Source organism: Nothobranchius furzeri, chromosome 14 (genome assembly GCF_043380555.1).
Source record: "Nothobranchius furzeri strain GRZ-AD chromosome 14, NfurGRZ-RIMD1, whole genome shotgun sequence".
Taxonomy (NCBI): Eukaryota; Metazoa; Chordata; class Actinopteri; order Cyprinodontiformes; family Nothobranchiidae; genus Nothobranchius; species Nothobranchius furzeri.
In genome coordinates, this window is record NC_091754.1 from 48776896 (window position 1) to 48798831 (window position 21936).

The 21936-nt window shown below is 46.7% G+C and overlaps 1 protein-coding gene across 2 annotated transcripts; it reads left to right on the plus strand.

Annotated features, from left to right (window-relative positions):
• The first annotated feature begins 1263 nt into the window (after window positions 1–1263).
• Window positions 1264–17831, plus strand: tubgcp3 (tubulin gamma complex component 3). 2 transcript variants are annotated; one of them, XM_054743114.2, is made up of 24 exons: window positions 1264–1461; window positions 2330–2437; window positions 2859–2926; window positions 3082–3159; window positions 3236–3444; window positions 8736–8905; window positions 9069–9181; window positions 10074–10199; window positions 10272–10340; window positions 12842–12974; window positions 13054–13220; window positions 14182–14292; window positions 14402–14510; window positions 14937–15126; window positions 15198–15333; window positions 15410–15478; window positions 15543–15678; window positions 15801–15889; window positions 15971–16102; window positions 16184–16324; window positions 16400–16516; window positions 16607–16701; window positions 17382–17397; window positions 17549–17831. In XM_054743114.2, the coding sequence occupies exons 1-24, from the start codon at window positions 1386–1388 to the stop codon at window positions 17618–17620; spliced, it is 2730 nt and encodes a 909-aa protein (XP_054599089.1). In that variant the 5' UTR covers window positions 1264–1385; the 3' UTR covers window positions 17621–17831. The 2 variants fall into 2 exon arrangements, with proteins under 2 accessions (XP_054599089.1, XP_015808160.1); XM_015952674.3 differs by lacking the exon at window positions 17382–17397.
• Window positions 17832–21936: the final 4105 nt, after the last annotated feature.

The following is a 21936-nucleotide window of genomic DNA, read 5'->3' on the forward strand; positions in this document are numbered from 1 at the left end:
TCACAATCAATTTAAATAATTTGAGGCTCATTTTAAAGTCATTGGTGAATTGTTTCTTAATGGAAATGCCTTTGTCTTTCTGTGTAACTGTTTTATTTTATTTAATCTTGTATGTTTTTATCTCGTCTTTGGCGTAAAGCTAACTAGTGACTGTTGCTGCTGCCTCTTGGCCATCGTCTTTGAAAATGAGAATGAGTTCTCAATCTCATCTGGTAAATAAAGGTAAAATAAAATAAATAAATACATAAAAATACTTTTTGTTCCCAATAATTAATAATATAGACGAGTGTTCTTCAATTATTTATTGTGCTTTCAGTTAAAGTCGTTTAGGGCTGGATGGCTGTGGTCCAGCTAGTAAGCAAATCAAATAAGTGGAAAAGGTAGGGTTAGAAATGGGACGGCTGAATAGGTTGAATAAACAACCTAAAGCCTCTCATAAAAATACATTTATTACATGTTTTACACTGTAAACTCATAGTTTTGTCATTTTGGGCATGTCCCATATTTCCATTGACCCATACTGATTCATTTGAGAGAATAAACTGGAGACCAGCAGCCTGAGGGGGCACATTCAGTGTTTACCCAGTTTCTCCTGAACCCTGCTGCATCTTCTCAGACACACAGCTACTGTAGCACATTTTAATTATAACTGTTGAAAATTAAACTTTTTAAACTGTCACTGTGTCTTGGTTCCCATCAGATCATTACAGAAAATATTTTCTTTTAAGATTGTGGCTTCTCTTTAAAAAAAACATGTTGTTTTACACTCCCGCTGAAAGAATATGCCATTTCAAATTTTTTATTATTTTTCTCTAACTCTACTGAAAATAAAAATCAATAAATGACAATTTTGCGAAAAAATACGTTTTCTAATTAAGTTTTGTTATGATGGACATTCTGTTTTGTTAATATTCTGTCCTTTGGTTGCTTATTCTGTTCAGTTTATTATGTTAATTTGCACTTTTAATTGTGAAATACTGCACCTTCAATCAAAATTTAAAAACCGATAGTTGTAAATATATTGTTTCTTTATCTTGTTTTGTTAAACATTTTCCTGTTTTGTGTTCAAAAATCAACGAGGAAGGAAACTAAAATAAACAAACTACGATATTTTAGTTCATGACCGGTATCAATAAAGATTTCAACGAAGAAAAACGTGAACATGGACAACTAACGCCCCCTTCAGTTCTGGAAGCAACATGCCTTTTCCTTATATGGTGTTGGTGTGCCCGAGCGCTCCTTCCCCGCCCCTATCCGTTTTCCGCAGCAGCCAGGCCAGTTAGCCAAAATGGCGTTTTCATAGCGGGAGACTGGAGTTAGTTGATGATCTTCTTCAACATTTATTAGATTATCGGACGACTCGTGACTCTGGGACCACAGACACCATGGCAAGCCTGGACCAGAAATCTCCCAACGTCCTTTTGCAGAGCCTCTGCTGCAGGATCACCGGGAAAAGCGAAGGTACATCAGTTAACGCTAGCTTAAGCGCGCCACGATCATTCTCAAGTATCCAGGAAGCTCCCTACCTAACCTCATTCAAGAAAGCGCATTTTTACCATTTCTTTTACATTTCTCTTTTAATAACCTTTTATACTTAACATAATATGTTACTCTAATTGTTGACGGTTGCCGTTGAATTCGGCGAGGAGATTTGTTATTTGGCAGCCTCTATTCGGGAGTAATTTAACGTTTTACACATCAAACTGGAGAGTTTTGCGACCGATTTACGGCGCACAAACTATTTAATTCTAGCTAGCTTTGTGGGGGAACAAAAACATAAGTGACTGATTTTGCAGCTCGCTGGTTGTTGATATCTGTGGTAAACATGTCACGTCGTAGCAGGGCCCGGTCTGTCATGGCAGCTGTCGGTCCTCTGCTCGGAAGATGCTGCACACTCGCGTCACTCACCGCTCTGTTTGGGTTCGTGAAGCTCCTTCAGCTCTGTGAGCTCGGAGCTCCGCAGATCCACCCAACGTGTGCAGGGCTTTTGGATGCACATGCCCTGCTAACTGCAGCCCCCTGCAGGAAAACTAAACATCCCAGATCCTGGTGATGCACCGATTCTGGTTTAGAGGACTGACACTGTTCTCTGATTTTTGTGCAGCTCTGATCTGCTGAATTAGGTTTTAGAGATGGACTAAACATGCACTCATGGACTTCAATGACACACATCTGAGTTTCCTATACTGATTAGACTGCTAAATAATGTCCGATTGCAATCACCAGCTAATGTCTTACTGCCTTTTTAGTTACCAGGTGTGATCAACAAAGGGCATGTTTTTAAACTGAATCTCTTTGACTTGACTGGGACCTTCGTTTGTTCCTGCAGCTGAAGTTGCCCACCAGTTCCAGTATGCGGTGCGGGTCATCGGCAGCAACTACGCCCCCACCATCGAACGGGACGAGTTCTTGGTGTCAGAGAAGATCAAGAAAGAATGTGAGTGCTGCTGGACCTCCTACAGTCCCACAGTGATGAACCCAGTCTGTATGTGTGGAGCAATGTTTGCTTTTTCACGTTAACGCTTACCGCACCTTGTAAAGTAGCTGAGGTAGCAGCAGTCGCACATTTTAATCTGGTTAAATTACACAAGTCCTGGCATATGAAGAGGTTTATTCCAGGAGCTCTTAGCTAAACGGCTACAGAAACATAATCCAGCCTCAGATTTAGATTATAGATGTGGTGGGGCTTGTCAGAGCTGTGACTTTAGACAGATTTGTAGGAAACCTGAGCTTGTTTAGTCAAAACTACGTTTTCTACTGTGTAAAAAGCTCTCGGCTTGTATTTTTTCCTGGATTTTCTGTTTGATTGGGGACTTATTCAGAAGCCCAGCAGCTAACATTTGGTTGTGCCGTTTCAGTGCTGAAGCAGAGGAGAGAAGGAGATGCTGCTTTATTCTCAGAGCTGCACAGAAAACTTCAGACGCAGGTTTGTGTCCTCCTGAGAAGCTCCGGTCTCTTTGGGATTATTAAAGCTCGTCTCCTAATCTGAGAAATAGAATTAAAAATCCAGTTTTTCTGGTTTTTACGGGTAAACATTGGTTATTTTGGTGGAGTTTTTGACCAGGTGTTGCTCTTCATTAGGGTGTTCTGAAGCATCGCTGGTCCGTCCTCTACCTGCTGCTCAGCCTTTCTGAAGACCCTCGGAAACCGTCCAGCAGGGTGAGAGATGCACACTTTTAATCACCTCCCGTGCCAAAGTTGTAATCTCATCTTAATCTGTGCAACTCCTCCTCAGGTTGGGAACTACGGGGCGCTGTTTGCTCAGGCCCTCCCACGGGACGCCCACTCCACCCCGTTTTACTGCACCCGACCCCAGAGCCTGGCTCTGAGCTACGCGGACAGGAACGCCGGCTTGTCGGGAAGTGTCGGGACCAGTGGGATCTCCAGTTTGGGAGTGTACACGCTGAACGGACCCACGCCGACGCCACAGGCCTTGCTGGCCAGGTGAGAGTCCACAGCTTTGTTTTATTAGTCGATTCACCTAAAAGGTTCTGTGAACATCTATAAACACCCGACGCTGATATCACCACCAATCAGCTCCGCAGCATAATCTCAGTCTGAGCTGGTTAGCAGTTTTACGAGGCACTAGAAGCTAATTTAATTCCATTAACTCTCATTAATGATGCAGGAATCCTGCAGCTTCTGCATGATAGTCTGAGTTCACCCAAACAGCAGAAGGGTCATCTCCTTCTCCGAACAAGCAGCAACACTTGGATTATGCAGCGAGTAGCCAGATTAGATGAAAGTGCGTTTTTACAACAGTTCGTAACAATGGAGGCTAACGATTCGAGGTGAAAGTTGAGCTGTTGGGTTTATTCTGCAGAAGCGTGTTGTCGTTGTTTGTAGTGCCGGGTGCTGGTTCTGGTACCCTGAGTAAAACACTTTTTCAGAGCAACCCGTTCAGGTTAATGAGTCACACAGCTCTGTTCCTGACGGTCATGTGACCAGGATGTCATTCACACATAGCCCCGCCTCTTTGTTTACAACATTTCTCTGAGTTTGCAGAAAAAGGTCAGATTTGAACGTCTCAGCTCAGGAGGAGTCGCGCACGCTTTGATGGCGACGTTTTTCTTTCAGACCTCTCCGTCACCTGGAGAGAGTCGCAAAGCAGTTTCCCGCCAGGACAACAGAGGGCGCAGCGCTTTTGTAGGGGTGTCCCGTCTCAGGTCCATGTTGGTGTTTACTGTTGTTTATTTATATTTTGTTCATGTGTTTCAGAGACATTTTAACATGGACGTATTTGTCCCTTGTTCTGTTCCACCTCCAAACCCACGACTCCGGCCACGGATGAAACGCCTGCTGCGTATCTTTGTGCTCCTTCAGTCACGGGTGAATAAACGTCGGAGTTTTTCCTCTGTCCGATATCTACGACACTCACTTTTTCTGAGGGAGGGAATGGCGGTGCTGTCTCAGTCTTGTTACGGTCTCAGTCTCGTTACGGTCCCAGTCTCGTTACGGTCTCAGTCTCGTTACGGTCTCAGTCTCGTTACGGTCTCAGTCTCGTTACGGTCTCAGTCTTGTTACGGTCAGGGTCTCTGTCTCGTTACGGTCTCAGTCTCGTTACGGTCTCAGTCTTGTTACGGTCAGGGTCTCTGTCTCGTTACGGTCTCAGTCTTGTTACGGTCAAGGTCTCAGTCTCGTTACGGTCTCAGTCTTGTTATGGTCTCAGTCTTGTTACGGTCTCAGTCTCGTTACGGTCTCAGTCTCGTTACGGTCTCAGTCTCGTTACGGTCTCAGTCTTGTTACGGTCAGGGTCTCTGTCTCGTTACGGTCTCAGTCTTGTTACGGTCAAGGTCTCAGTCTCGTTACGGTCTCAGTCTCGTTACGGTCTCATTCTCGTTACGGTCTCAGTCTTGTTACGGTCAGGGTCTCTTGTCTCGTTACGGTCTCGGTCTCATTACGGTCAGGGTCTCAGTCTCGTTACGGTCTCAGTCTCGTTACGGTCTCAGTCTCGTTACGGTCTCAGTCTTGTTACGGTCAGGGTCTCTGTCTCGTTAAGGTCTCAGTCTTGTTACGGTCAGGGTCTCAGTCTCGTTACGGTCTCAGTCTTGTTACGGTCTCAGTCTCGTTACGGTCTCAGTCTTGTTACCGTCTCAGTCTCGTTACGGTGTCAGTCTTGTTACGGTCAGGGTCTCTGTCTCGTTACGGTCTCAGTCTTGTTACGGTCTCGGTCTCGTTACGGTCTCTGTCTCGTTACGGTCTCAGTCTCGTTACGGTCTCAGTCTTGTTACGGTCAGGGTCTCTGTCTCGTTACGGTCTCAGTCTTGTTACGGTCAGGGTCTCTGTCTCATTACGGTCTCAGTCTTGTTACGGTCAGGGTCTCAGTCTCGTTACGGTCTCAGTCTCGTTACGGTCTCAGTCTTGTTACGGTCTCAGTCTTGTTACCGTCTCAGTCTCGTTACGGTGTCAGTCTTGTTACGGTCAGGGTCTCAGTCTCGTTACGGTCTCAGTCTCGTTACGGTCTCAGTCTTGTTACCGTCTCAGTCTCGTTACGGTGTCAGTCTTGTTACGGTCAGGGTCTCAGTCTCGTTACGGTCTCAGTCTCGTTACGGTCTCAGTCTCGTTACGGTCTCAGTCTTGTTACGGTCAGGGTCTCTGTCTCGTTACGGTCTCAGTCTTGTTACGGTCAGGGTCTCTGTCTCGTTACGGTCTCAGTCTTGTTACGGTCTCAGTCTTGTTACGGTCGGGGTCTCTGTCTCGTTACAGTCTCGGCCTCGTTACGGTCTCGGTCTCATTACGGTCAGGGTCTCTGTCTCGTTACAGTCTCGGTCTCATTACGGTCAGGGTCTCAGTCTCGTTACAGTCTCAGTCTCGTTACGGTCTCAGTCTCGTTACGGTCTCAGTCTTGTTACGGTCAGGGTCTCTGTCTCGTTACGATCTTGGTCTCATTACGGTCAGGGTCTCAGTCTCGTTACGGTCTCAGTCTTGTTACGGTCAGGGTCTCTGTCTCGTTATGGTCTTGGTCTCATTACGGTCAGGGTCTCAGTCTCGTTACGGTCTCAGTCTTGTTACGGTCAGGGTCTCAGTCTCGTTACGGTCTCAGTCTTGTTACGGTCTCGGTCTCATTACGGTCAGGGTCTCAGTCTCGTTACGGTCTCGGTCTCATTACGGTCAGGGTCTCAGTCTCGTTACGGTCTCAGTCTTGTTACGGTCTCGGTCTCGTTACGGTCTCTGTCTCATTACGGTCAGGGTCTCGGTCTCGTTAGGGTCTCATTCTTGTTGTGGTCTTGTTGCGGTCTCTGTCTCGTTACGGTCTCGGTCTCATTACGGTCAGGGTCTCAGTCTCGTTACGGTCTCAGTCTCGTTACGGTCTCAGTCTTGTTACGGTCTCAGTCTCGTTACAGTCTCAGTCTCGTTACGGTCTCAGTCTTGTTACGGTCAGGGTCTCTGTCTCGTTAAGGTCTCAGTCTTGTTACGGTCAGGGTCTCAGTCTCGTTACGGTCTCAGTCTTGTTACGGTCTCAGTCTCGTTACGGTCTCAGTCTTGTTACCGTCTCAGTCTCGTTACGGTGTCAGTCTTGTTACGGTCAGGGTCTCTGTCTCGTTACGGTCTCAGTCTTGTTACGGTCTCAGTCTCGTTACGGTCTCTGTCTCGTTACGGTCTCTGTCTCGTTACGGTCTCAGTCTCGTTACGGTCTCAGTCTTGTTACGGTCAGGGTCTCTGTCTCGTTACGGTCTCAGTCTTGTTACGGTCAGGGTCTCAGTCTCGTTACGGTCTCAGTCTTGTTACGGTCAGGGTCTCAGTCTCGTTACGGTCTCAGTCTCGTTACGGTCTCAGTCTTGTTACCGTCTCAGTCTCGTTACGGTGTCAGTCTTGTTACCGTCTCAGTCTCGTTACGGTGTCAGTCTTGTTACGGTCAGGGTCTCAGTCTCGTTACGGTCTCAGTCTTGTTACGGTCTCAGTCTCGTTACGGTCTCAGTCTTGTTACCGTCTCAGTCTCGTTATGGTGTCAGTCTTGTTACGGTCAGGGTCTCAGTCTCGTTACGGTCTCAGTCTTGTTACGGTCTCAGTCTCGTTACGGTCTCAGTCTCGTTACGGTCTCAGTCTTGTTACGGTCAGGGTCTCTGTCTCGTTACGGTCTCAGTCTTGTTACGGTCAGGGTCTCTGTCTCGTTACGGTCTCAGTCTTGTTACGGTCTCAGTCTTGTTACGGTCTCAGTCTTGTTACGGTCGGGGTCTCTGTCTCGTTACAGTCTCGGCCTCGTTACGGTCAGGGTCTCTGTCTCGTTACAGTCTCGGTCTCATTACGGTCAGGGTCTCAGTCTCGTTACGGTCTCAGTCTTGTTACGGTCTCAGTCTCGTTACAGTCTCAGTCTTGTTACGGTCAGGGTCTCTGTCTCGTTACGGTCTTGGTCTCATTACGGTCAGGGTCTCAGTCTTGTTACGGTCTCAGTCTTGTTACGGTCAGGGTCTCTGTCTCGTTACGGTCTTGGTCTCATTACGGTCAGGGTCTCAGTCTCGTTACGGTCTCAGTCTTGTTACGGTCAGGGTCTCAGTCTCGTTACGGTCTCAGTCTTGTTACCGTCAGGGTCTCAGTCTCGTTACGGTCTCAGTCTCATTACGGTCAGGGTCTCTGTCTCGTTACGGTCTTGGTCTCATTACGGTCAGGGTCTCAGTCTTGTTACGGTCTCAGTCTTGTTACGGTCAGGGTCTCTGTCTCGTTACGGTCTTGGTCTCATTACGGTCAGGGTCTCAGTCTCGTTACGGTCTCAGTCTTGTTACGGTCAGGGTCTCAGTCTCGTTACGGTCTCAGTCTCATTACGGTCAGGGTCTCAGTCTCGTTACGGTCTCAGTCTTTTTACGGTCTCGGTCTCGTTACGGTCTCTGTCTCATTACGGTCAGGGTCTCGGTCTCGTTAGGGTCTCATTCTTGTTGTGGTCTTGTTGCGGTCTCTGTCTCGTTACGGTCTCGGTCTTGTTACGGTCTCTGTCTCGTTACGGTCTCGGTCTTGTTGCGGTCAGGGTCTCTGTCTCGTTACGGTCTCTGTCTCGTTACGGTCTCAGTCTTGTTGCGGTCCGGGTCTCGGTCTCATTACGGTCTCCGTCACTTTCGGCGAATATTTAAAAGATGGAGCCTATTTCTGTCGGCCTCTGCAGGTCTGCCGGAAAGCGCTTTTGGTGACGTGTCATGGCGTTGCACGTCTTCGTACTGACGCAGAAGGAGACGTGGACATCAGGCTTGAGAGGTTTTTGAAAACATCAAAGGTTTGGCTGCGTTTGTGAAAGCAACCAGCAGCAGAGCAGAGCTGATCTAAAAACACCAGCATGACTCGACTCTGAGTCCACGACCTGCCTCAGGCTCATTTTTCTGAAGTTAACTTGCTGCGACTCGTGTTTACAATGTAGTTCATTTACTCTTGTTTATACAGAACGTTTATTTCTTTATTTGGGATCTAAACTTTGTCGGTTTCAGGTTTTCAGAGACCAGAGTCGATGTTTCATGTCTCTGGCACCAAAGGACAGATAACAGCTTTCACTCTGTTAACTTTAGTTTTGCTCTAAGAGTAAAATAATTCCTAATTTTTATTGTTTTATACAGATATTTCAATTTTGTGTCTTATTCTGGTTCTAAAAAGGAAGATATTTGTTTGCTTTAATAAACATTTAAGTGTTTTTTTTCTCTCTCAATAGATTTAGAAATAGAAATACTAAATCTATTTCTCTGTGGAGCCTCTTAGTTTAGTCGCGTTTTGCTCAGATTCTCCAGATTAATCTAGAACCCTTTCTGTGTCTTCAGTCAGTCTTCAGCTGGAGCCACGCAACCTCTGGGCTCTCGGTTAGCCTGGGCACTTCCTGTAAGCTCCTCCCCTTCATCTGCTCTGGCCCCGCCCACATCCAGACCACCCCTCGGGCCTGCGGTTCTGTCCAGCAGGCTGGTCCGTCCTCGACGGGACGGCGACGCAGCTGGTGAATGACTACAGTTGTTGTTAATCACTAAATAAGTTATTGTTAAATTAAAAAGAACACTTTATTTCTACTTATTTTACCAACTTTTCCAGGTTTTTAAGTTCCTTTCTCAGAGAACTACTGTTCAGTTTTAATGTTGATCGCCCATCTTCCACCCGTGCAGATGAGGTGAGCGAGGCGGCGCTGGTGCGGGACATCCTCTACGTCTTCCAGGGAATCGACGGCAAATTCATCAAGATGAACGCTCAGGAAAACGGCTACAAAATGGACAGCAAGGTACGTTCTCCGAGGCCGAGGTGACCCCGCTGGGATTAAACCGTTGCTGCTAATTGCACTTTCAGCCGATCGATGCGAGGCTTTTTGGCGCTGAAACGCATCAGCTGGAGCTTTTTCTGGCCTGTCGATTCCTTTTGTTCCACGTCGTTCCGGACCGGTGCTGCTAAACTTAGATTCATGGTCGGAGTTTTCCATCAGGACAGGAGCCGGAGAGGATAGTTGAGTCAAGGATGAAGATATTTTGGAGTTCCCATCCCCACTTAACCTCCCTGGAGAAAACGTTAAGAGGATAAAAATTTAATGCAACATTAAGAGTGAATTATTCTCGCCTTTCCGGTTACGCTGATGGAAAACTACGGCCGTTTCCACCCACACGCCAAAGCTTTAGCTTTTTCGTTTTATTACTGTTGGGAAGTCACTGCAGAATTTACACGGTTAAGTTATTTCTAATTAATCATAACGGGAGTTTTCTGCTTTAAAGTTCAGCAGAGAAATGCATCTAAATGATTTTGGGTCTGTTTTAGTTTCCAATTTCTGTAAAAGTTATGAACAATTTCTATTTTAAATGATTTTTAAGTAATTTTTAGTTTAGTAAATTCTAACATATTTTAGATTCACACAACAAATCCTGGCCTGAGGCTAACAGTCATAAATGAATGAGCTGGATGAGGATTTAGTCGGCTGTAGCTGCTTTAGACGTTATCTACTACAAGTAATATTTATAAAGACGCAGGTATGTTTCTCTGAGGGAATCGTTTCACCTTAAAAATATATAAAAACTGCTGATTTTAGTAGTTTTGACCTTTTCTAAATGATAAACGGGAAACGTGTCCACTCTTCAGGTCTAGACTCAGTCATCAGGATTCAGAGCACTTCTGTTTCCAACCTCTAGGTGGTGCTATGCAGGTCCCTCAGGGACACCAGCAGCAGACTGGCTGAACTGGGCTGGCTCCATAACAAAGTTAGGAAGTACACCGACGCCAGGAGCCTGGATCGGGCCTTCGGATTGGTCGGACAGGTGAGTCGTCGTTGCCTGGTTGTGTTTTTCACTCCTGTACACCTGTTGATGCTCACCTGTGTTTTTCCCCAGAGCTTCTGCGCCTCCCTTCACCAGGAGCTGAAAGAGTACTACAGGCTCCTCTCTGTCCTCCACTCACAGGTAATATTCCTTATGGCTGACATGCTTTTATTTTGGTAACCTGTCTTATCCATGGCCCGCGGGGGGGGGGGGGGGGGGGGGGGGGGGGGGGCTTCCACTTTGAGGAAAATTCAAACGGAATAAAAAATGAAACATGTAAAGTTGTGGAATTAGTCAAAATCCAGATGTAATCCAATCTGGATTTGCTGATAATCTGTGTTTTTCACTCTTTACAGTAAAGTTCACCAAGATTGAGAGATTAGAGATGCACCCATTCAAATGTTGAGATCCTGATGTTGAAGAAAGTTCTAGATCAGGTATCAGGAAAATGGGTTTGATCTGTGCTGAGAGCTGAGAGAGACATCACACGCTAGCGAGTCACCTCTCAAAGGCTCACGTTGTTTTCAGATTGGAGCAAACTAAAGAAACCGCGCACTGGAGCGTTCTCACGCCACCTCAGCCACCTCAGGTGTCGGTATCGGACGATACTAAACATCATGTGCCGGTATCGGACGATACTAAACCTCAGGTGTCGGTATCGGACGATGCTAAACCTCAGGTGTCGGTATCGGACGATGCTAAACCTCAGGTGTCGGTATCGGACGGTACTAAACCTCAGGTGCCGGTTTCGGACGATACTAAACCTCAGGTGCCGGTATCGGACGATACTAAACCTCAGGTGCCGGTATCGGACGGTACTAAACCTCAGGTGCCGGTTTCGGACGATACTAAACCTCAGGTGTCGGTATCGGACGGTACTAAACCTCAGGTGCCGGTTTCGGACGATACTAAACCTCAGGTGCCGGTATCGGACGATACTAAACCTCAGGTGCCGGTATCGGACGATACTAAACCTCAGGTGTCTGTATCGGACGATACTAACCCTCAGGTGTCTGTATCGGACGATACTAAACCTCAGGTGTCTGTATCGGACGATACTAAAACTCAGGTGTCTGTATCAGATGATACTAAACCTCAGGTGCCGGTATCGGACGATACTAAACCTCAGGTGTCTGTATCGGACGATACTAAACCTCAGGTGTCTGTATCGGACGATACTAACCCTCAGGTGTCTGTATCGGACGATACTAAACCTCAGGTGTCTGTATCGGACGATACTAAACCTCAGGTGCCGGTATCGGACGATACTAACCCTCAGGTGTCTGTATCGGACGATACTAAACCTCAGGTGTCTGTATCGGACGATACTAACCCTCAGGTGTCTGTATCGGACAATACTAACCCTCAGGTGTCTGTATCGGACGATACTAAACCTCAGGTGTCTGTATCGGACGATACTAAACCTCAGGTGTCTGTATCGGACGATACTAAACCTCAGGTGTCTGTATCGGACGATACTAAACCTCAGGTGTCTGTATCAGATGATACTAAACCTCAGGTGCCGGTATCGGACGATACTAAACCTCAGGTGCCGGTATCGGACGATACTAAACCTCAGGTGTCTGTATCGGACGATACTAACCCTCAGGTGTCTGTATCGGACGATACTAAACCTCAGGTGTCTGTATCGGACGATACTAAACCTCAGGTGTCTGTATCAGATGATACTAAACCTCAGGTGTCTGTATCAGATGATACTAAACCTCAGGTGCCGGTATCGGACGATACTAAACCTCAGGTGCCGGTATCGGACGATGCTAAACCTCAGGTGCCGGTATCGGACGATGCTAAACCTCAGGTGTCGGTATCGGACGATGCTAAACCTCAGGTGTCGGTATCGGACGATACTAAACCTCAGGTGTCGGTATCGGACGGTACTAAACCTCAGGTGCCGGTTTCGGACGATACTAAACCTCAGGTGCCGGTATCGGACGATACTAAACCTCAGGTGCCGGTATCGGACGATACTAAACCTCAGGTGTCTGTATCGGACGATACTAAACCTCAGGTGCCTGTATCGGACGATACTAAACCTCAGGTGTCTGTATCGGACGATACTAAACCTCAGTTGTCGTATCGGACGATACTAAACCTCAGGTGCCGGTATCGGACGATACTAAACCTCAGGTGCCGGTATCGGACGATACTAAACCTCAGGTGCCGGTATCGGACGATACTAAACCTCAGGTGCCGGTTTCGGACGGTACTAAACCTCAGGTGCTGGTATCGGACGATACTAAACCTCAGGTGCCGGTTTCGGACGATACTAAACCTCAGGTGTCTGTATCGGACGATACTAAACCTCAGTTGTCTTATCGGACGATACTAACCCTCAGGTGTCTGTATCGGACGATACTAAACCTCCACAGTTTTGCTCATATTTTGATGAACTATGTAAATTTTATTAACTCGCTCTTAAAGGTGAGAATGGTTACGTGTGTTTCCTAATTATTTCAAATGAGTTTGTATTCCTAATGGAGCTGTTCTACATCTCAGCCTCATCATGTGTGTGTGTGTGTGTGTGTGTGTGTGTGTGTGTGTGTGTGTGTGTGTGTGTGTGTGTGTGTGTGTGTGTGTGTGTGTGTGTGTGTGTGTGTGTGTGTGTGTGTGTGTGTGTGTAGCTGCAGGTGGAGGATGAACAGGGTGTGACTATTTGCACAGAGAGCAGTTTGACCCTGAGGCGGCTGCTCGTCTGGATGTACGACCCCAAGGTTCGCCTCAAAACGCTGGCCGCCCTTGTCGACTTCTGTCAAGGTGTGTGTGTGTGTGTGTGTTACTGGTCTTAGCATCTGCGTCTCAGTAGAAAAGAACCGGTACCTGTGGGTGTGTTCAGGTCGTAAGGGAGGTGAGCTGGCTTCAGCGGTTCACGCCTACGGGAAAACGGGAGACCCTCAGATGAGAGCGCTGATCCAACACATCCTCAGCCTGGTGTCACACCCCATCCTCAGCTTCCTCTACAGGTGGATATATGATGGAGAGCTGGAGGACACATACCACGAGGTACACGGATCACATCCTCTCACCCTAGAATGGGGAAATCTAATCACCTCAGAGGAAACCGAAGGACATTGAGAGTTTACAGCTCGTTTCTGGAACATTGTTCTGTTCTCTGACATTTGACCCCAGTGAGAGGGAGCATTAGTGTGTGTGTGTGTGTGGGGGGGGGGGGACGATAGAAGGTCGGCCTCTTGAACGAGGACTGATGAGAGGAGCGTAATGGGGACGGCGGTGATGGATGTGTCTCCGTTTCCTCGTTCAGCTTCTCTCGCGGTGTTTATGACCCAAACACTCAGGGTCGGATCAGAGTGCTGCTGTGTTTAAGAGTACTCAGCAGAATTACCCAGGAGGCCTCACGCTCGATGTGTAAACACACACAAACGGCCACAATAATGGGTGATAAAAGGCCTTCCCCCCCATTTATCCACCAGGAGTCAGATGCTTGAAAATCCTTGATTTTTAACGTGTTTATTTAAGGAAGTTGGTTTTATTGCAATAAAATGAACATTTATGAGTTGATGATCTAGAGAGATCATCACTTATGTGGTGTTTATGGAGGCTTAAATCATCATCATCATTAATGCAAGAGGCTAAAACACCCTTCAAGGCTTGTGGTTTGGAAAAACTGAATGTTAATGTGGGGTGGTAGCTGTAAACATTTTAATGTGCTTCTTAATCACTTATTTAAAATAAAAAATGGTAAAAATACATTTTTAAATGGGGGCGGACAGGATGGACGGGTCGCGTCCAATCGTTAAGAATGATTGGACGAGGTTGTTCTGGGGTTGGTCCGAGCATTTCTAGCAATGTGGCAAAAAAAACCTCCAGAAAATCACAACAATCATTTAAACGTGATCAAACATCTGGAATATGGACCAGGACAACGGTCCTAACAGCCCTGAGGAGGGGCGTCCGTCTGGCTCCTCCCACTTCACTTTTTTTACAGCTCGGTGTCTGTTTGTAGTTCTTTGTAGCATCCGATCCTAACGTGAAGACGGATCGTCTCTGGCATGATAAGTACTCCCTCAGGAAGTCAATGATCCCTTCGTTCATCACTATGGACCAGGCCCGCAAGGTGCACACACACACACACACACACACACACACACACACAGTTCAATACGGCTGATTGATCTCCGACACACGCCATGACTACAAAGTTGTACACTTCTCCGTCTTTCCAGGTTCTGCTTATCGGCAAATCAATCAACTTCCTGCACCAGGTTTGTCATGACAGAACGCCGCCGGGCAAAATCACACCAGCGTCCAAGCCAGCGGACACCCCTAAAGATGGTAACCGTCCCACTTTGTGTTGGCATTTTTCCTCCTGTTCCCATGGAAACCGTTTGCCCCGCAGAGCATCATAACAAGAGAAGTGTGGGAGATGTTGTGTTGATGACGTCATCGTATTGATATAATGACATCGATGCTGGACTGGCAGCGATCGATGCTCTTACGGCTCACCCTGTCCTTCTGCTTCGACTGGAGGACGGAGACGTTCCCGTGGCGACATCCCGTCGATTCCACCTGTTGGACTTCATCTGTTTCTGTTAGATCCTTAGCGTCAGCGCTACAGTAGCTTTTACCGTAGAGATGTGTACATCTAACGACTGACCCAACGGCTGCGACAGGAACTCTAGGTGTTGAGGCCAGCCGGTATTTTATGACCCATAAACTCCTCCAGAGGTTAAACCCGAGTTCTCGTGTTCCTCCCAACAGCCGCCGAGCTGCTTTCGGACCTGGAGGGAGCTTTTCAGGAGAAAATCGACTCTGCCTACTTCGACACCAGCAAATACCTGCTGGATGTTCTGAACCGAAACTACCTGCTGCTGGAGCACCTTCAGGCCATGAGGAGATACCTGCTGCTGGGCCAGGGAGACTTCATCAGACACCTCATGGACCTGCTCAAGTCAGACTCTTTAACTTTTGTTGGTGTTGAAGCATCAGACAGGAGGAGTAACTGAGTTCCTTCTGATCCAGACCCGAGCTGGCGCGCCCCGCTACGACGCTGTACCAGCACAACCTGACCGGGATCCTGGAGACAGCGGTCCGGGCCACCAACGCTCAGTTTGACAACGCGGAGATCCTGAAGAGGCTGGATGTGCGCCTGCTGGAGGTAACCCCATACCTACGCCTTTGTACTCCGTCTACTTTCTTTTCTGATTGCTCCTCCTGTCCTGGTTGGGCTGCAGGTGTCTCCTGGTGACACGGGCTGGGACGTCTTCAGCCTGGATTACCACGTGGATGGACCCATTGCAACGGTAAAGCCTTCTGGTGTTGAAAACCAAACAAACACGCCTATAACACGTGTCCCATGTGCATCAGGTGTTCACTAGAGAGTGCATGGGTCACTACCTTCGTGTGTTTAACTTCCTGTGGAGGGCCAAGAGGATGGAGTACACACTGACCGACATCTGGAAGGGACAGATGTGCAACGCCAAGCTGCTGAAAACCATGCCCGGTGCAGAAGCTTAAGTTCTCCTCACACTGACGTTACTTTAAATCTCTTGTTTTTAGCCTCATTAGTTTGGGTGTTAACCAGTTTGGGATCCTAGAACCTGTCTGTTTGTCTCCGCCCTGCAGAGCTGTCCGGTGTGCTGCATCAGTGTCACATCCTGGCCTCGGAGATGGTCCACTTCATCCACCAGATGCAGTACTACATCACCTTTGAGGTCGGTCCAGCTGATGGTGGGACGACAGGGCGTGTTTGTTTATTCTGGGAACCCAAACTAAGACCCTTGGCCTGCGTTTAGGTGCTGGAGTGCTCGTGGGACGAGCTGTGGAACAAAGTGCAGCAGGCTCAGGATCTGGACCACATCATCGCCGCCCACGATGTTTTTCTGGACACCATCATCTCCAGATGCCTGCTGGACAACAACAGCAGGGTGAGGCTGCGTTTGCTCTCACGTCCGTCTTCCTCTCTGATCTGTGTTTTATTCAACTTTGTCTTTCACCCGTGTCTCCAGTCTCTGTTGAACCAGCTGAGGGCCATCTTTGACCAGATCATCGAGTTTCAAAGTGCCCAGGACGCCCTCTACCGCTCGGCGCTGGAGGAGCTCACCCTGCGGCTGCAGTTTGAGGAGAGGAAGCGGCAGCGGGAGGAGGAGGTATGAAGGGGAGGTCAGACCTGTAAACAGCACAGCAGCGTGGCAGCATCCCATAATTATGCTTTACTGGTCCAGGGTCAGTGGGGCGTGACGGCGGAACAGGAAGCAGAGGAGAGGAGGAGGATCCAGGAGTTTCAAGACACCATTCCAAAGATGCGATCCCAGCTGCGAATCCTCACCCACTTCTACCAGGTACCGGTCCAAACCACAACAAAGTTTCTCCGATTTTATTCATCGTTTAGAGTCCAGCTTCACTTCTCTCAACGTTCCTCCGTCTCTCAGAGCATCGTCCAGCAGTTCCTGGTGCTGCTCATGACAAGCTCAGACGAGAGCCTTCGCTTCCTAAGTTTCCGACTGGACTTCAACGAGCACTACAGGTTCGTCTGCAGAAGCAAGGAAACCCGTTAGCGGTTTCTTCTACCCTCGGATGAATGTAGCGCTTCTCGTTTGTGGGGGAATAATTGGGATTTATAAACATTATTAATCTTTGAGACTGCTGGCACAGCTGTGTGCCACCAGGTGGCAGAGTAGAGCTGTAATTAAAACATGAAAATACTATTTAGTATTTAAATTACTCTAATCAGACTAGAATCCACGAAACCTACTAGCTAGCATATGTTTAACACGCCCTAACACAAACATTAATTTAAAACACAGACACCAGTGAGTCCCTTAAACCAAACCTGGGCAGACAGTGCTGCTATAGAAGCAGAGAAGAGCAGCTACGGAAGCCCAGTGGTCCAAACAGGAAGTTGTTTCTTTTTCCAGGAGTGTTAACCGTTGCAAATGGAACCGTGTGGGTTTTGTGCTACAGAGACAGACTCACAGTCTAAAATAATGAAAGTGTTTGCTTCTTTTTTACTCGGCCGTGTGTGTTGCCTTCCTTCTGCAATCCTTACTGATGCTCCTGCTGTTTTGTTCAAATGCCACCAGGAAGAATTTTAGGCAGTAAAAACACTTTTAATGTTGGGAGTCTAAGAAGAAAGACACACAACGCTTTTAGGTTTATTTGTTTATTTGTTCAAACTTTTGTTTTCTTTTTCTAACCAACGGACAGAGGAGCCAGGAGCCAGGTGAGGCTGCAGGGCTTGTAGAGAAAACAGCTAAACTTTCACATAAATCATGTGAAACATTTAACTTCTGTGTAGAACCAGCTGAAACCGTTTATTCACCACGTAGGTTTTCTTTTATACGCGATCATTCCAAAATCTGCTTTTCCTTCAGGGCCAGAGAGCCGAGGCTACGAGCTTCGCTCGGCGCTACCAGAGGGCGCCGCCTCTCAAACATCTGACATGACGGCACAGTGACCTTACCAGCAGATAAGCACACTTCCCGCTCTTCGGATGATGTTATGCCTCGGAGGCGGGATCCAGAATGGCCCCGGAGGTCGCCAAGTGATGACATCACTGCACCTGGCTCCGTCTGATGACATCATCTGAGCTGACCGTGACGAAGTAACATCCAGAACTTTCAACGCGTAACCAAGACCTCTGCATGAAGCGGGAATTCTGGGACTTTAGAGTCAACCTGAGCTCTCCGAGTCACGTGGCGGCGCCCTACCTGGCATGCCTTATCAGTGGGAGACCATCCAACCTTGCCAAATCCAGTCCCACCACACAGACCTGTACATAGTGTATGCAAGACTGCGTGTGCATATTCACACATCGACCTGGTAGAACTCCGATACGGGTGTGACGTGTGTTTCTTTTAAATTTTGTATTTAAGAGTTATTAAAATGATAAATTGTAATAAATATAGTAAAGAAGTGCTTCTGTCAGCTTGTTCTCATCAAGATGGAAAAAAGCGATTCAGCACTTTCAGCTGATTTGATCAGAACCACAACTTCAATTCTGTGGAAGTTTTAAATTAGAGATAATTTAAAGCTTAAACATGAATGTTTTTGTTAAATGTTCCATTTAAATCATTGAATGTCTACAATAATAGTCTCTAACCATGCAATCCCATCAAAAGTCTCAGATCTTTGTGAGATTAGAAGCAAAAATATCTAATTACGCCCGAGCAGCGAAAGTGCTGCAAAGGCCTATTGTATCTGCTCTGTTTATTTTTCTTCCGCCCGCCAAGTAAAAAGGCTTTTTGGAGGCCTTAACATTTCCGAAAACTCAGGAATTTTTGCACACATGTCAGGCGTGGTGGTCCCAAATAAATCGCAATTAAACTAGCTCCACAGCGCCCCCTAGAATATGAAAAATACCCCCCTCCATAAACCTTAGTTTGTTGTATAGTTATGAAATTTTGTACACATGTAGTACTTAACAGTCTGCACAGAAAAGCCTTTTGCAACCATGGTCAACATCAAACAGGAAGTCGGCCATTTTGGTTTGAAGTAGTGATTTTGACCCTGTTTTGGCCGTTTCTAGGGTCCGCTTCTGATTGATTTACTCTATCATTTTTCGCATGATCATCTCAAATGTTGTGGGAAATTGCTCAAAAGGAATGGGCGATCAAATAGAAAAAATAAAACTTGACTTTCAATAAATAATAATAAACGGAGGAAAAACAAGAGGCCTTTGCAGCGCTGTCGCTTCTCGGGCCTAATTTAAGCTGCAAGCAGCGTCGTTCGGCCCTCGCAGCTCTGCGCCACTCCGGCCCGGCCGGCAGCCTGGGACACCCGGGCACGTCCACTGAACATAAACGTCGACCACCCCAACACCAGAAACCGCTAACAGTCACCTCGTCCTCACCTCACCCTGACTCGACATCCCCTCTGAGCCCACCATTAAATTACATGTCTCACCCCTAGGGCATACTCTGTCTTTACCACACTTGTGGTGTGATAACACAGACCAACTTTAATGCTATTCTGACCATGTTTTTTGAAGTTATTGAAGGTTAAATTTATCTAGGGGGTGCTGTGAGCAACCACAGACAAATCCCATTCAGCTTTGGTTGACAAAGATGGTTTTCTGTTATTATGGCATTAATCAGATGTCATGTGTGTAATAAAGAGCCAGAGAGCTGAAAGGGGGTGGAGCTAAAGGGGTTTGAACCAACAACCACATCAATGTGTTTGGTGCAGTCACGTGATGACACAAGCCAAGTGTATTGCCATTCTGACCTTGTCTTTAGAAGTTGATCAAGTTTGAACCCATCTAGGGGGCGCTGTGACCATTTACAACTGAATCCCATAGAGGTCATCTTTGGTCATCAAAGATGGTTTTCTGTTAATTTGGCATCAGTCAAATGTTGCATGGGTCATCTAGAGACAAAAGGCTGTAAGTGGGTATTTTAATTTTGATGATTATAACTGACAACCAATGAAAATCCCAAATTCTGTATCTCAGAATATTAGAATATTGTGAAAGGCTCAATATTGAAGAGCCCTGGTGCCACACACTAATCAGCTAATTAACCCAAAACACCTGCAAAAGCCTTTAAATGGTCTCAGTCTAGCTCTGTAGGATACACGATCATGGGAAAGACTGCTGACTGGACACTTGTCCAAAAGACGACCGCTGACACCTTTCACAAGGAGGGCAAGACAACAGGTTGTTGCTAAAGAAGCCGGCTGTTCACAGCTCTGAGTCCAAGCACATTAACAGAGAGGAGAAGGGAAGGACTAGATGTGATAAAAAAAAGTGTACAAGCAGTACAGATAACCCGACCCTGGAGAAGATTGTGAAACAAAAGCCATTCAAACATGTGGAGGAGATTCAGAGTGGACTGCAGCTAGAGTCCGTGCTTCAAGAACCACCACCCACAGACGTATGCAAGACCTGGTTTCAGCCGCAGCTTCCTTGTGTCAGGCCCCTCTTGGACAAGAGACAGCGTCAGAAGTGTCTCGCCTGGGCTAAAAACAAAAAGGACTGGACTGCTGCTGAGTGGTCCAAACTTATGATCTCTGATGAAAGTAAATTTTGTATTTCCTTTGGAAATCAACATCCCAGAGTCTGGAGGAAGAGAGCAGAGAGCCACGTTGCTTGAGGTCCATGTAAAGTTTCCACAGTCAGTGATGGTTTGGGGTACCATGTCATCTGCTGGTGTTGGTCCATTGTGTTTCTGAGGTCCAAGGTCAACGCAGCCATCTACCAGGAAGTTTTAGAGCACTTCCTGCTACTGACAAACTTTATGGAGATGGACTTGGCACCTGCACACAGTGCCAAAGCTACCCGTTTCTAGTCTAAGGACCAGGGTATCCCTGTTCTTGACTGGCCAGCACACTGGCCTGACCTTATAAGGGCTAGAGGAAGATGCAGTTCTCCAGAGACAACAATTCAGAAGAGCTGAAGGCCACGATCAGACCAACATGGGCTCTCATAAAAGCGCATTGCTGCAGTAATCCAGGCCTGCAGAGCCCCAACCACACGAGTGCTGTACATGCTCACACATTTCACAACATTTCTAAAGTTCCTTTTGTTGTGTCGGTCTTAATAAATATTCTAATTTTATAAGATACGGAATTTGGCATTTTCATTAGTTGTTGGTTATATTCATCAACATTAAATAAATAAATGTTTGAAATATGTGTAATGAGTGAATCAAATATGCAAGTTTCACTTTTTACATGAAATTACTGAAATAAATCAACTTTGTCCTGACATTGTAATTTAATGACCAGCACCTGTGTTTTAAACTCCAGGAGACAACTCCCTTCCCTAAGGGTTGGTATCCAACATGTTTTAGTTGTTTCCCTGCTTCAACCACCTGTTCAGCTGTTTGGAGAGGCCTGCTGGTTAAAATCAGGTGTGTTGAAGCAGGAAAACAGTAAAACATGCTGGATAATGGCCGTCGGGGAACAGGGTTAGGGATCACTGTAACTGCAGAATGGTGGTCCTTGAGGACCAGGGTTGAACACTGTTGTTTCCCTGCTTCAACACACAAGATTTCCAACTGAAGGTGGCTAACAGGCTTCTGGATTAGCTGCTGAACAGGTGATTCGATGACTGAATCAGATGTGTTGGAGCAGAGAAACATCTGGATTCCAGCTCTCCAACACTAGGACTGGGGAGCCCTGCTCTAAATGGTCTTGTAGAGACTCTTACCTGGGCTGAGGAGAACACGGTCCAATGTCTTCTTGTCAGAAGAAGGGAAGGCAGGTAATTTGCTGATCAGGATCTCAGAGTCTGGAGGAGGAGCTGAGAGGCCCAGATGGTCCACATCTTCTAATGGTGTTGGTCAACTGAGGTTTCTGGAGTCTACGTAGACATCGAGCAGAACATTTACGAGACCTTCATACTTCTGCAGACAAGCTAAATGGAGATGTTCATTTGTCAACAACTGGCACCTGCCCCCACTGCCCAAAGGCAAGGGTTAGGGTTAGTGATGCAGTCATTCATGCAAAAAGAGGATCAACATAGAAATGAACAGCCTGACGTTTCTGTTTAAAACGTGGTTGTTTGTTGTTTTTTGAATGTTTTGTTTAATGCACTAGTCTCATTTGGTGTCTCAAACCAGTCAAAAAGTTGTAATTTACAACAAAAACAAAACAAGAACATATTTTTTATTCAACTTCTGGATTTAAAAGTCTGTATTTAAAGAAAAGTATACACAAAATTTAAACAATCTGTACCGTAAAATTTTACATATTTCACATTCATTTTTAACACAAAGTCAGGAAATTTTTAAAAACAAGTTTATGTTTCTTTTTCTACAGC